The 15,173-nt window shown below is 45.8% G+C and overlaps 1 protein-coding gene across 1 annotated transcript in view; it reads left to right on the forward strand.

Annotated features, from left to right (window-relative positions):
• Positions 1 to 15,173, forward strand: part of TFCP2 (transcription factor CP2) — a gene marked incomplete at its 5' end in the record, with an annotated part of 32,224 nt that overhangs the window by 4,550 nt on the left and 12,501 nt on the right. Inside the window, 7 exons of the mRNA XM_015419922.1 lie at positions 2,479 to 2,584; positions 5,186 to 5,292; positions 7,850 to 8,002; positions 10,970 to 11,080; positions 13,040 to 13,128; positions 14,041 to 14,089; positions 14,486 to 14,579. Coding sequence (XP_015275408.1) covers positions 2,479 to 2,584; positions 5,186 to 5,292; positions 7,850 to 8,002; positions 10,970 to 11,080; positions 13,040 to 13,128; positions 14,041 to 14,089; positions 14,486 to 14,579 — 709 coding nt within the window. The remainder of the gene's footprint in view (positions 1 to 2,478; positions 2,585 to 5,185; positions 5,293 to 7,849; positions 8,003 to 10,969; positions 11,081 to 13,039; positions 13,129 to 14,040; positions 14,090 to 14,485; positions 14,580 to 15,173) is intronic.

Consider the following 15,173-nt stretch of genomic DNA (forward strand, 5'->3'; position numbering starts at 1 on the left):
GGAAGGAGTCTATTTAATCTTGTCTTCCTCCTTCTCCTTCAGCCCACCTGCCACGCTGCACTTTAGTTGACTCCATAGGAGGAAAAAGGCAGTACTGGGTTCCTAAAAATCATGGGAGGAAAGAGCTACGTAAATATTTGTTGCCCTTATAGCAATTTCCTGGATTTTGAACGGTCTGGGGGTGGGGGCTGCTAGTTGGTGTTCTAAAGGAAAAAGCTGTGAGAAATCCTAATTTTGGATCTCTGTCATATCTTCTATGGCCCTAAATTTCCAGGGTGTGTAATTTCAGTATTTAGCATATGAAATTATTTCCAGGCAGGTAACTTTGAGCAGCTGCTTGCGTGAACAAGGGTGTAGTCAGTGGTTTGGTAACTGCCTCATAAGATATTGAGTGTCCCCTGGAAAAGATTCCCATATTAGGACTTAGTTTAGTGTAGGTACCGCTTAGTTTTCCTAGCTTCTTCCCACGTTTCATTCTTTCCCCCCAGCTGTTGAGGTTGCATATTCTTTAGATGCTGTGCTGTGCACACCTTTGGAATCGAAAGCACAGTGTAGTGTCAATGTAGTGGCTTCTTGTTTTTGTAATGGAAAGGGTGCAGACTTTCTTCCCTTGCAGGTTGAGGGGTGGTTAGAAAGCATGCAAAAAGTGTCCAAGGCCAAGGTAGCTTCAGATACGTGTTTACTGTATGAGAAGCCATGTGTTGTGTAGTGCTGAACATTACCCACAAAAAAAGACACATCTAATATGTGGTTTTGGGGATCTCTCATAATCTTAGGTCTGGTTCACACACAATCTGAGAAAGGGCCTGGTCTCTGGGAATATGTAGTTTTTCAGCAGCAAATATTTGCACTCCCAAATGAGCTGTCTTGCTTGAACCAGCCGAGTGTCCAAACCAGAGGTCATTTCGGGGGGGATCGACGAAGCCCCGCCCCCTGCTTCTGGTCACCCCGCTTCCGGCCCTCATTCAGCCAGGAGGAGGCAGGAGAAGAGGGAGGGTAAGTTGCTTCCTCCCTGCCTCTCCCCACCCCTGCCTGCCTTGGGCCAGGGAGGGCCTTCGCGGGGCTTCCTTGCACTCCCACTGGCCTTGCAGGTCCACCGCCGGGCCCCTCATGGGGCTCAGCAGTGGAGCTGCAAGGCCGGCAGCGGCGGCCGGGACCGTTGGGGGCGGGGTGCGTGGCCTTATGACACACTTCCGGTGATGTCAGGGGGTGTGGCCTTATGACACACTTCTGGTGATGTCAGGGGGTGTGGCATATGCTAATGAGTTATGCTAATGAGTTCCCCTAGCTCTTTGTCTACGAAACGACCCCTGGTCCAAACCCTTCAAAGAACAACATATACCCACTAACTAGAGTTTCAGGTACCATGAACAACTTTCTCTGGCTCTTATGGTGACCAGAACCATAACCTATCCAGTATTAATAGAGAAAGAACTTGGTGAGCATAACCAAAACCTGGATGTAATGGGCAAAATAGCTTTGAGATAAACCTGTCGCTCAGTATTGTTATTGCTTTATAAATATGAAATGTGAAAAATACACTAGTTCGGGATTAATTGATACAGATGTGTTTGGGAAGGAGAAAGTATCATGAAGTTACTTTGCCAGTGCATCTCTGAAAGGGGAGCAAGTTTAGAAATGAGTCCCACTTGAAGAAGTTTGACATCTCTAGTACCAACCTGGAAGTCCAATTTAATTGATAAATGTCCTGCTGGAAGGATCTTTTTTTCTTGACCGACGATGGTTTTCAGAGGTAATTTTGCAGCTGTCTTTACAAACATGGTGAAGAAAGGAGGGGTTTTGGCCTAGCTTTAAGAATGGGATTTTGAACCAAATTGACTGAACTTAGAATAACTGTTAAAGGCAACATGAAATAAAACAAAAATGTCTGTAGCTGTAGTACATTGTTTGACAGCATCCGATGTTCATCACTTGATGGTGGCGGCCATCAAGTGATGAATTTGTAAGTGGGCATCATGAATCAAACACAACCGATAAGGGAAGTTCTTGCCACTTCAAAGGGGACTTTTAATGGAATCTGTTTGCACATTCTGCTGTCAGGCATCAAGTGTAGGAGGATCGAGTGATGTGTAAGCATGTGTGAATGAGATCAGAAACTTGATTTCCTGCTGACATGTTGGCCTGGATGTGTAGAATATACATGTGCTGAGGTGTGGGAATATGTCTTGGGTTCATGGTCCTTCTGCCAGTTTGAGTGGAATTTTGAATGTGAACCAGTGCCTTGTGTATACGCATTAACACAGCGGTGCCCCATTCTTACAATTCATATTGCAAGCAGAACTTTCCTTATGCGGGCATTTACACATGAATATTCCAGTTCCCATTCAAGATTTTGAATGTAGCGTGTGTATCTTAAAGAGAAATGGGGGGGGGGGGGCTCCTTCCCTGTTTCATTTTCCTAAACTCAAAATAAGTTCCCAGGCGTGTCTTTTAACCAGCTCCATCTTTGTTGGCCAGAGTATATTTCGAGTGGTGTTCCACGACAGACGGCTTCAGTATACTGAGCATCAGCAGCTTGAAGGCTGGAGGTGGAATAGACCAGGGGACAGAATACTTGACATCGGTGAGTGCCTGTTAAAAGTTTAGAATAGTGTCATAGTGGCTTTTTGTACAGCATACCAGGAACTGCTGTTGCTAGTTGCGATGTAGCATGGGTTGACTCTCTGCTTGGGTTTTAGGATTTTGCATTTGGAAAATGTATAGGCTGACTCTCTCCAAAGACATTCTTGGGAAGGCTCCCAAAGTGAGAAAACAATATAATAAAATCATACACAAGAAAAGGGCCTTTTAAAATGTTTAAAAATAATTTAAAACTTCTGAATTACAAAAGGCAAAAGATCCCTCAAAAGCCTGGCGAATGGGACAGAGGACTTGGAGCTGTGCAAGGTCCGATGAGACTTCTGCCCACCGCATTCCGGGCACAAACTGCTGTGTGTTCAGCCAGAGTTCCTTGGGGCAGGGATTGCTGGCGATAGGCGAACCCACAGCAACATCCTCTGCGACATGGTAGACCTCGCATTCCTGGGCTAGTTAACAGCCCTCCTGCATGGACTTGGTGCTTCTTTTGCACAGCCTGGTACCCTGTCAGGTACCCTTCAGTGCTGTCTCCATCAAGGTTATTCATACAGACGCTGCTCCTGCCCACATACTGTATTCTGTTAACGCTAGCTGGGTTGGCCTCTTCCAGTTACTGGATGAGGTCCAGTGTAAAGCAGATGGGCCAGTCTTCTTAATACAGACACCAATCTGTGATTGCCTGGGCTTTGGAATTGTCTGAGGGGGGTGGCCATGGACAAGAAACTCTTATTCTGACCTCACTAGCTGTGGGGAATTTACAATTGGTGAATTGTTTACTAATGAGAAATTTCCCTGTTCCCAACTGCATGTTCCTGAACCAACCGGGAATTGAAGGGGAAATACCATATGTTGTGTCAAACTATGGCATTTCAGGTGCTGGGAAATTGAAAATGAAAAAGTATCTCAAGAGGAGAAAGCACATTTGGCCATAAACTCCTTTTAGCAGCCTTGCTGGCAGGGACTGGTTTGGAGAACTTGGTCTGTTCTTAGGAGACCTTCTTCTCACCAAAGTGAAGTGACAGTATTCACAGCTGATAGTATAATGCTGGTCCATTGAGTTTTTGTTATATTGTGCTCTTTTAAAAAGCGATTTAGAATTTATTTTTTTTAAAATTAAATTACAACCCCCAAACAGAAAAGAAGCAGAAAATACAACAATAATGGCAAGAGTCAATGCATAAGCACCTACAAAAGGTTTCCAGATACCTACAAATATGTGTGTACTTGATTGTCTATATGCTCCGCATTCAAATGTGGATAAGGTTGTAAGGACCTCAATCCATTGGATTATGGGAGGTGGGCATTTATCTCTCCAGTGTTGTAATAAACACTAAGAAACCTAAAACTCTACCTATGAAGCAGCACTCAGGCTAGAAGCCAGCCATGAAGCAGAACCACGTTAAAAAGCACGGTTAAAGAGAAATGTTTGCCCAGGCGCCTAAAGGATAGTAAAAAGTGGTCACCAGGCAGGCCCCCAGCATTCAAGGTGCTTTTAGGATACAACTTCTTGCTGTATTTCATGTGCCACAAAGGAATGTTTCCTCCAGCCCAGGTGCCTCTAAGGTCTTGGGGCTTTTATTTAATGTTGACTTCCCCTACCAAATGTGGCCTCACGGTCTCATCTCAGGTTGTCTTGAGCTGTTTGCACTGTAATCACCATTCCCAAGCAGTGCACAAGTGTAGGAACTGTGGGAGCACTGCGATCCTGACTGCATGCCTTCTTCTGTAGCCGCGCCAAGCAGACATACATACATACCTTTACACAGAATGGAAAGCTGGAAGGCCTTTTCATCCTATTTAATGTTATGGTCCTAATGTTTTTAATTGGGTTGTCTGGGAAGCTGCTGTTCCAGGCAGAGGGGGAGACATCATTTCCCATCAATACTGCATTAATTTACTGCCTTAAATTCAGCTCTCTGGTCCATGAAGGATTCCGTAGTGAAAGAACATGCTGATGTTGAGGCCCATGAAGGCTTCAGTGTGAATGCTTTTTTGGTAACTTCTTTTACCTAAATCATTAGGGTTTCCTGTGACCTGTCAGTGTGCAATTGGGTAGCAGGGGCCAGAAGTTATCACCCTGGGTCATGGCAAACTAGTCCTTTTGGCAGCAAATAGAGCCCTGAAAGTGCTTGTTAATATCTCACAAGCTGGAGTGTCAGATCTTGGATAAGATTTCCAGTACAGAAAATTGGGACATTTGTTTCCTACGTGGTTTTCTGTCACATCCTCTTTTTTGTTCCCATGATTAATAGAAGCTGAACAAATTACAGAAAATAATAATAATAATAAGCTTTTAAATTGCAGGTCACAGAATCTGTTCTTTGTGCAGAATTTGGGGTTGTTTTAATGTATTGTGCACACAGCCTTGTTTTTTGTGGCCTCCACGCTCCTGTTCAACAGGCTTTGCAGTCTTGTCTTAAAGCAATAGCAGCACACTTGGTTGTGTATTCTACCAAATTTGCTCATCCCTTGAATTCTTTCCCCTCCCTTCAGTTATACAGTCCCTTAAGTTCCTACGCCTATCTACTGGCATTTGCATTGCATCTTCCAGCCTTGCTCTAAACTGTGTGGCTTTTCTCTTCTGCAGATATTCCAATGTCTGTGGGTATAATTGATCCCAGGGCAAACCCGACGCAGCTGAATACTGTAGAGTTTCTTTGGGATCCCTCAAAGAGGACTTCAGTGTTTATTCAGGTAAACCAAGATATATACAAGGTGCCTGCCCTAGATCCCCCCCCCCCCCCCCCCCCCGGCGCCCGACACCCACGCAGAAACCCAGCTGGTAGATATAAATAATTGTCTTTTTCAGTAAGGGTATTACTTTGTTCCAGTATTGTTTAGAGAGCACAGAAGTGCAACTTTCGGTCAGTTTAAAAGCACCGGTGCTCAGAGTTGTGAATCAAGCTGTTTTCAGCTGAGGGGACAGATGTGACCTTTTCTCTGACCCTGACCACACCACCACCTGCTGTGTGCCTTGATTGACGCTCTCTATCTCTTGATCTGATCATCACGCAGCCCTTCTTAGTTCGCCAGTCAATGTGATAAAGGAGCAATTTCTCTTTTCCTGCTTCAAGATGTGCTCCTGGTTCCCCGTGGCCTTCCGTCTTCTGTGATCTGGCTTTTAGTGGCCCGCTCAATCACAAAGTATCGTTTCAGAATCTTGGCTGCCATTTTCAAATGAGAGTTGACACGGTTGTGGCGGTTTCTTGTTAGACTTGTCAGCCTTGGGTCGGGATAGCCCCTACAGTTGATTCTTAAGCCGGCCTGGCCATCACTGATGGGAGGCAGCTAAGTCTTCCTCTTAGCCACAGCTAAGGGAAGGCTCAAACAACTTGGACTCTCCACTAGGGGTAGATCAAGATGGGTAGCCATGTCAGTCTGCCTGTAGCAGTAGAAAAGAGCAAGAGTCCAGTAGCACTTTAAAGAGGGTGAGCTTATGTGGCAGGGGGTGAGCTTTCGTGAGTCACTGCTCACTTCTTCAGGTACTGAAGAATCTGAGGAGGTGTCTGAAGAAGTGAGCAGTGACTCACGAAAGCGCATGCCCTGCCACATATTTTGTTAGTCTTTAAGGTGCTACTGGACTCTTGCTGTTTTCTCCACTAGCGAGGCTTCATACAGTGTACTCTGAAAACTCTTGCACTACAGAGTAATGCTGATTGCACTTGACAAACCTAACTGGCAGCCCAGAATGCCAGGACTGCTGGATGGAGCTGCCATTTGTTTCATTGCAGTGAAAATGCATGATGTGGGGGGGGGGTTGGGGGGGAGTGGATGGGAAAAGCGGTTCTGCTGCCTAGCTGTAGCCTGGGAGTTTTGTCCTGCCCTGGGGGCAAGGCCACTGTTGCCAAAGTAAACAAAGGACCGACCTTGTTGGAAGCCTTCAGAAGGGCAGATGTACCTTGTTGAAGACAAATAAATTGCTCAGAATCAAGGCTGTACATCCAAGGCGTATACCATGGGACTACTGATCCTTTCATCCGTCTCAAAGGCCCAGGGCGACGTTGGCCTGTGTTTTGCTATCACAACTTATTAGAGGTAGCTTTCCACTAGAGGCGCGGCACCAACACCTTGAGTTGGTAGCTGCCCCTCCCCTCTTGCAAAGTCGATGGGTGAGCTAGGAAAGCTGTCTCCTGAATGATGGCTGCTCTGTCCGCTCTGGATTAGTTTTTTGTGACCTGAAAGCAAGTTGTGTGTTTGTTGTTTTTCCTTCCAGCTCAAGGCCCAGTTTCTCCTTTACACTTTTTGCAGTTAACTGCTCTGTAGGCTTGAAAGCCTTAAGTGTGTCTTAACAAAGGAAAAGCGAGATAACCCACTCTGTTAACCTTGGACCCCCTTTCAGTCCTGCGGACTGTTGCAGCATTTCCCACTCTTTTCATCAAGAGAGGCCCTTAAACTGATGCTCCCTTCCCCTCTTGTTCAAACCCTCCCCTCCCCAGCACAGATCAGTACTAGTATTAACAGCTGTCCCAGTTACTTTATTGCACAGTTTGGAGAATGGGTGACAAGCTCTGATTTAAAGCTACCTATGGTTAGTATTGCAGACGTTAAAATCAACCCTAGTTTGCAATGAAAAGAGCAGGGTGGATTTGAGAGTAGGGAGAACGTGAACTTGGCAGCCTTGGGAGGGGGGGATTGATGACAGAGGATTATATGAATCTATGCAGTGTTTCTAGTCCCTCTAAGAGATCAGGAAAATGTATGTCGGCACTGAGCTTTAAAGCCAAACACATGTTGGATGTGTTTCCCAGCTTACTGTCCTTGCTGAAAGATAATTAGGAGCAAGCTTAAGAGATTGGCTGTCTTTGCCTCCACAGAATCTGATCCATGATCCCTATTCCCCTCTGTCACTCACTGACAAGTTCTCCCTTGCATGCGGGTACACCGTCCCCTTCTTCCACAGCGGTAGCACATCTACTGCCATTTTGTTTCTTACCCTGGCTTCTGGAGTTTTCAGTTCAAATAAAAATATGCTCCTTGTCCCTCGATGCAAACAGCAGTTCTGTTCTCAGGTGAAGATTCTTGGTACAGACGTTAAAATTAACCCTTGTTTGCAATGAAAAGAGCAGGTGCAGAAAGCAGGGTGGAAATATTCTCTCTGTGGTTAGGATTTCTCAGGTTGCTGTGGCAGACCAGGGTCCCCAGACTGGTTAGTTTCCTTTGCCGTAACATGCTTCATGGTAATGGAGAATCAGTCCATGCACAGTTTTCATTGTACCAGCAATAAGGCTGCAGCTTGGCGCATTCCTTGCAGGTCCATTGCATCAGTACAGAATTCACTATGAGGAAGCATGGTGGAGAGAAGGGCGTGCCGTTCCGGGTCCAGATTGACACCTTTAAGGAGAATGAGAATGGGGAATATACAGAGCACCTGCATTCTGCCAGCTGTCAGATCAAAGTCTTCAAGGTATATGTGTGTTGTAGGAGACTAATGCCTGAAATGGTCTAGAAAAGCAAAACAAAGCTGTTCCCTTGGATAAGATTCTAACCCTGTCTCAGTGGAAACCTTAATGTTCAAAATGTCCTCGGACAACCCTGCCTCCATATTCAACAACTCTCCTGTACCTTTCATACATCCAAGGGTCCTGCTGTCTAGCACTGAGGCTTTAGCTGTTCATGATACACAGCAGCAAGACTAGCTGCATTTACCCTAACGGTGGGAAATTAGCACTATATTTTTGTTGCCATAGACATCTTTTATTTACATTGTCAGTTTCTGTAATCCTGGTCCTATTGCATTGTTTGTTGAAGGTCTTTGCTGTCTGATTTTTGTATTTTGTAATCCATCTTCAGCCTTGGTGAGAGAGACAGTTTATAAATGAAGCTGACAATTATTATATAAGAATATGTGCTTTTTCAAAAGACTCAGGAATGTGCAGGCTCTGATGTCCATCTCTCTCCCCCTTTACTTGTATTTGGAGTCTGGATTCTGTGTTTATGCTTAAAACCCTCCAGATATGCCTCCTTGGAATAATTGCAATCTTAATTTGTTGCACTGAGTATGTGAAACTAGTTTTTTCTACACAAAACTTTGGCATTGGTGTTCAACATGTTTTTTATGAGTGTGTGGCTTGAGGAGATGTTTGCATGTTGAAGTCTAAATAAACTTCTGACTCCTAAGCTGTCACCTGACCCAGTTGGCTGGATGACCCAACCCACAGAAAAAAACAACCCTATTCACTCCCAAGGGTGTCTGAGCCAGACATCTTTTGACTGGAGCTGTCCTGTCACTACGGTACCAGCTTAGGTCTCCCCAAATAAAATGCCTTTCCTGGGGAACGTGTGGCTGCAAACTCTCTGAGCTGCAGATAATGAAAGTGCAACATTAAGATTGTGGGTGAAATATCAGAATATCTCCTACAAGAAAACTTGACACATTCTACATTTTTGTGGAATGGGAAGGACAAGGGCCCTAGTTCAGTTAGGGACACCTGTCTCATGGATATAGTTTCTGAGGTCTGAGCTAGATGCAGCAGACAGGTTTCTTTAAATTCAGGTCTACTTTGATCGTATACAATGGGTAATGGGATCTGATTTGTAGAGAAAAGGGGTGTATAGGTGAGGAGAGGTGACCCTACCTCCAGTAGCTTTCCACTTATTGAATTAACTTTTGACAGCTGAGTTTGACTGAGGAGAGAACAGGGGGAACAGACTAGAAAGGGGAACAGACTAGAAAGGTGAGCGGAATGCTCCTTTGTAAAAAGAGACGCTCCTGTGTGCCCTCCCTGTAATGTCTGCTTGAGGTAGATCCTCGTCAGCAACTGCAGCCCTGTCCCAAATTCCTTGGAACAGGGCAGATTACTCGAGGGACACAGCCCACTGTGCGTCATCCCTATCCACAATGCACACTTTCAGTTACTGCTGCTTCTAGGGTTTGGGGACAGATTCCACAGTGCTTACCCGGATAAAAATCAACAGGGCTCTAGCAAGGGAATGCAGAATGCCAGAAGGGGGCAGGAGAACAGGTTTTTCGTGTTGCCATTAATTTGCAGAATGAACTTTTAAACCCTGGTAGGAAAAGTTGAATACCAGCCCTGGCTCACTTGCCCCCCCCCCGGGGGGGGGGCTTGTTGCCAGTCTAGCACCCTTACTGGGACCCCTTAGGAACAAGCATTTTATTTTTCCCCTCTTTAAAAAGTTTGTAACCCACTTAGTTACCCCTTCTCCTGTCTGTGCCTGAGAGTGGGTGCCGTGTATGCCAAACTTCTATGCCGCCTTTCCACCTGGGAAGGGTCCTTCTTACATGTGAAACTGCTTATTTCCTCAGATCATCCGTCCATGTAAGCTTAATACTGTCTGCTCTGACTGACTGTGTTTCTTCAGGGTCTTAGATAAAGGTCTTTCCTTCTACTGACTCTTTTAACTGGCAGGTGACCTTGGGACGGTTTGCATTAAAAAAAAATCAGAGGCAGGAAAAGTATTTAAAGCTTCAAATGAAAGCCCTAATAAAACAAGAAGAATGTGCATTCGAATTGCAAACAACTCAGGGTGACCCCACCCGCAGGGCGTTCCGGGCAAGAGACCAGCAGAGGTGGTTTCCTACTGCCTTTCTCCATGTAGCCAGCCTTGGGGGGGGTCTCCCATCCAAATACTAACTGTGGCCAACCCTGCTTAGCTTCCAAGCTCTGACAAGCTTGCCCTAAGCTGGGCTATTCAGGCTGCCAATAAAACAAACTCTGTCTAAAGAACCCTCAAATCCCAGCTCCTCAACCAGTAGTGTAGTAAAGATCTACGTAGCCTCCCTCCCCAGCCCCCAGTGTCAGAAGATCTTGACTGGTATCAAACACATTGGTTTGTGCAGGAAACTTCCTACTAAGGATACAGCTGTGGAAATGGCCTTGTTTGTCCTGTCTGGAGAAGGAGAATCATAGCAGAAGGCCATGGCCTATATCCTTCTGCTCCCTGAGCAAAGTTTGAAACTTTCCTCTGATGTAACAGGCTCTTCTCCAGTTTAAGAGCCATGTAGGCTGAAGGAAGGATCCTCAGCCCAGAGGAAGGGTGCCTGCTTGTGTGTGCCTGCAGGTGTTCTCCTGGACAGTTCTTTTTTGGCATTGGTTAGAGATCTTTACTGACAATGTTAAATCCAAGTAGACCAGAAAAGCTAAGCGGTTCTCTTCTAGATTGAAGTCCTGGTGTTTCTTTTCTACTCCTAAAAAACTGCAGTGTTTGGAAGTATCTCTGTGGCAGTTCAGTACCTTCAGAGGTTCCATGGCACACTGCCTTCTCATTCTTGCCAGCTTTCCTCATATATTTGAGGGGCATAAATGTTGTGTGCAGAGCCCCAGCTATCTCTTTATCAGTTTAGGTTTTTGCCTGGCATTTCCTTTCTGGGGTCTATAAGCACAAGTCTTTAACTAAAATGTCTGGCTTCCAGCCCAAAGGAGCTGATAGGAAGCAAAAGACGGACAGGGAGAAAATGGAGAAGCGAACGCCTCAAGAAAAGGAGAAATATCAGCCTTCGTACGAGACGACGATACTTACAGAGGTGAGGCACCCAGTGCTGAAGTGTCCTTTAACTTAACAAATTTCCATTTAAAACAGGGTAGATAATGACTAAGGGAGTCCGGCCTAGTGAACGGCCTTGGGCAGGAAATTCCATAACCACGGTGGTGTAGCCTTTTGCACCAAGGTTGTAGTCAGGGTATGGATCAGAGTTCTCCAGCCATAGTTAAGGACTCATTTGTCCCTGAAAGCTCATGTGATCTAGTAGGTAGAACAGGGGTCCCCAACCTTTTCCAGGCCACGGGCACCTTTGGGATTCTAACACAGTGTGGTGGGTGCCACTGCACAATGGCTGCTGCAGGAGACGGGGCCAGCTGCACAATGGCTGCTGCAGGAGACAGGGCCAGCTGCACAATGGCTGCTGCAGCTTACTGTCAGGCATATGGCGAAGATCTGTGTGCTGTGATGGCAGCTGCTGCCAAAGCAACGTTTTAAAAAAATCTGCACAGCCAATCAAATCTCCTATGACCAGTCAGAAAACCGCTGGACATTTGGTCCCACCTCCTTAAAGCACTTCCACCTGCTGTCTTACATGGACAATTTATAGGCCAAGCAAGGGGATCTAGAGTTTGTATCTGTGATAGGTCTTTGGTGGAAACTATTGAGCATTTCTTTTTTTACTGGGTAATGTATTTGGATCTGAGAAAAAAATTTCTGGGTCCTCAACTGAATAAGAAGCTTGTTTGTTCTTCTGTCATTTAATGACTCTGTTAGCGGACCTGGATTTTAATATAACACTAGATGTATGCAACTATATAGCTGCTGCAATTAAATGTTGTTGGTGTTTAATGAATATTGAAGAGCTGTCCATTTGTTCCATTGCTGTCTTTTTCTGGTTGAGCTGCCTATTGGCTTTAAGACATAGATGGGATATAAAAGCACCTGGTGAGCGCCAGAAGAGATGTTGGCTGGTGCCTGGTGCCCCCGGGCATCACATTGGGGACCCCTGAAGTAGAATATCAGACTGATGCCTAGTGCCACATACACATGCCTGTATATTCTGAAATAACTTCTGTCTCTGACTATATGCACCCAGCATCACTTTTAAGTAAGGTTTCTGGCAGCATTGTGTGTCCAGCATGGGCTTGCATTGTGATACACTCCTAGGACTGGAGCCCCTGTGTACTAACGTTGTACTCCCTGGTGCCATTGACCTAGTTTCAATAGGAACCCCTCACCGCTAAGGCTTTTCCATGTACCAGCTTCATGTTTAAACCAGACCAGAGTCGCAAACTGATTAGAATCATGATTCCCTGCATGAGTTCAAAGAGAGCTGGAAAAATTCTTCCTTTTATTGGTCTTTAATGACCCTGACTATGACTGATGTGTGACTCAAAAGGGCTAGAGTTTGTTCTTACAAACGTAGTTCTGATTAGCTGCCTTACAAAAAAACCACTCAATTGTCTCTTCCTTAATTTCCTCTCATCCTGCCCATTGGGGAGACCAATGAGCTTTGAAGTTCAATTAGTTTTCAGTGCAGGCCTTGTTTCCTGTGGCTTCCAAGAAGCTGTAGCTGTGTGCACTCTGCGGCCTCCTCCGAGGGCAAATGATAACTGTAGAATAAATAGCTGTTTGTTTTTGCTTAAGAATCCAAAGAAATGAGGGGTGCCTTTTGTTTATTGAAGCATAGGGTGGTAAAAAGGAAGTGAAAAGACAAGACCACGGAGGCTGGAGCTTATTTCACAAGTGTTAAGGGGCAAGGCAGAAGGATGGTACTCCAGTGTCTTTACACGGCTCCCACTTGCAACTGGGACACCCACTCTAGCCTTATTCTGGTTCTGAGCCCCATTTCCCCACATTTGCCTCATGCGTCTTAAGCCCTACCTGCCACCACGGAAGCTGTTGTTCCTCCAGGCGTCAGACCCGTGGTTGCATAGCATACGCATGAGCCTGACCAGTGTGGTGCCTTCTCAGTATCTCACAACCAGGTTCTCATTTGCAGTGTTCTCCATGGCCAGAGATCACATATGTCAATAACGTATCATCCCCTGGCTTTAGCAGTTCGCACAGCAGCTTTTCCATCAGTGAAGGGTAAGTCTGGGCGATTTCAGCTTTCTTGCAAACGCCTCTAAACAAGGGGTCCATTGCCTGAGCTGCTGGTTTGCAGTGTCTAGGACAGGGTCCCCAACCTTTTTGAGCCTGTGGGCACCTTTGGAATTCTGACATAGCATGGTGGGCACAGCCACAAAATGGCTGCCGCAGCTTACCTTCAGTCACACAGTGAAGGTCTTTGTGCTGTGGAGGCAGTGCCGGCCAAAGCAATACTTTTAAAATGTCTGCACAGCCAGTCAGAAGCCTTGCTGGAGAAAAGTCCCACCTGGCCCCACCCACTTTATAAAAATATTTGGCGGGCACCAGGGAAGATGTTGGCAAGTGTCATGGTGCCCACAGACACCATGTTGGGGACTCCTGGTCTGGGAGCAAGTTACCAACATTCTTTCTTAATATGTTTTAAGTTTCCAGGCAGGACACTCTATCTCCTGTAAAATGCCTCTAGGAGGGGAAAAAACACAAAGAAAATTGATATTAGGAAAAACGAACTCCAGATTTTTGGTCCCTGTCTACTTCTTGAGTGCAGATTTCCCCTTTTCCCTCCCCACAGTGGCCTTAACAGTGTTTGCATATCTACATCAGCATCGCTTTTTGGTTTAAAACGCAGCTGAAGTTAGCCTTAACCAGGGCTTGAAACAGGTCTTTAAGTGTTTATTTTAGTTAATTGCAGTTAAGGTCATGGTAGTCTTTTGCCGTAGTTAAAGACAGAGGGGAGAATTGATGGAAAGTTTGGGGCGAGGGACAGTGCTCAATCTGTAGGTGGCTGATGCTGTATCTGCATTGTCACTTTTGACAAGACGGGGTTCAATCAAAGTACATGCCTAAGTAGATTGAATGGCAAGTGGAGACAAGAAAATCTCAACCGCCTTCTGTTTCTTTTTGCAAACCTAGAAACGGGTCTCCAAATCACCAGCCTGAGCCTCCTGCTCCAATTACAGATGTAAGTCCCTTATGTTCTCCTGTTCATTACCAGCACAGGCTTCTATGGGGTTTGTCTGTCTTAGTACATTTTTATCCTGCCCTTTCTTCCAGGAAGCTCAGGGTGGTCCCCCCCCTCCCAAGACAAGCTTTTGATGTAGATTTGAGTTAGAGAGTAACTGGTGACCCCGTCAGCTTTGTCGCAGAGTGGGGATTTTGACCTGGGTCTCCCAGATCCTGGTCGAAGTCTCTAACCCACCACACTACCCAGGTTCTTTGAGCTAGCCCAACTCGTGTTTAGAATGATCTTCTCCCTCCAATGGCCCCTTCTGCATATGAGTCTCCAGCTGATATGCAGGGACTCTTGAAAGTGTTCCTTTGTTCCCCTCTCTAAGGAAATGTTATTCTTCTGTTGTAGAACCTTCTGCCAACGTCCACACCTCAGGAAGCTCAGCAGTGGCTGCACCGAAACCGCTTCTCTGCTTTCTCACGGCTTTTCACAAACTTCTCAGGTTAGTGATGAAAGCAGTTTTTCCCCTGCTTGACATTATCGTGAGAAGGCTTCATTTTGATTTTTCACTTGGTATCTGGCAAAGGGAGCCTTGACTTTTGAGAGCTGATACCCTAAAAATCTTGTTGGTCTCTTAGGTGCTATTGGACTCGAGTGTTGGATTCTTTCGTTTTTCATGTCAGCGCTCAGGATCCGTCTTCTGTGCCTTCCCTCTGAAACTTTCTGGGAGCCTCTTTATTCCTAGGCATCTCCTGGGTCTCCTGTTGCTAATAACACTGTGCGTTTGGAAGTGAACAAATAAAAATCCAAACAAAAATACTTCCTTTCCTTAATATAGGCATAATAATCAATCCAGTCCTTAGGGTTTTTAAATTGGGAATCTTTAGAAATGACTATTCTGGTGCCTTGGGTAGAGGTGCAAACCTCCCTCCCCTCATTTCTCTGGTGTTTGAAGTGTGCCCCCCCCCCCCCCCCCAACCCCCCCCCAGCAAGCTGAGCTCCTGTGTTGGAGTTTAGCTTTCTGCTACCTGCCTGAAAATTGGTAGGGATGTCATTTTGGATGAGGGGGTGCATTCACTGAGGATTTCATCCCATT

Source organism: Gekko japonicus, unplaced genomic scaffold (genome assembly GCF_001447785.1).
Source record: "Gekko japonicus isolate JY-2015 unplaced genomic scaffold, Gekko_japonicus_V1.1 scaffold3632, whole genome shotgun sequence".
NCBI classification, from domain to species: Eukaryota; Metazoa; Chordata; class Lepidosauria; order Squamata; family Gekkonidae; genus Gekko; species Gekko japonicus.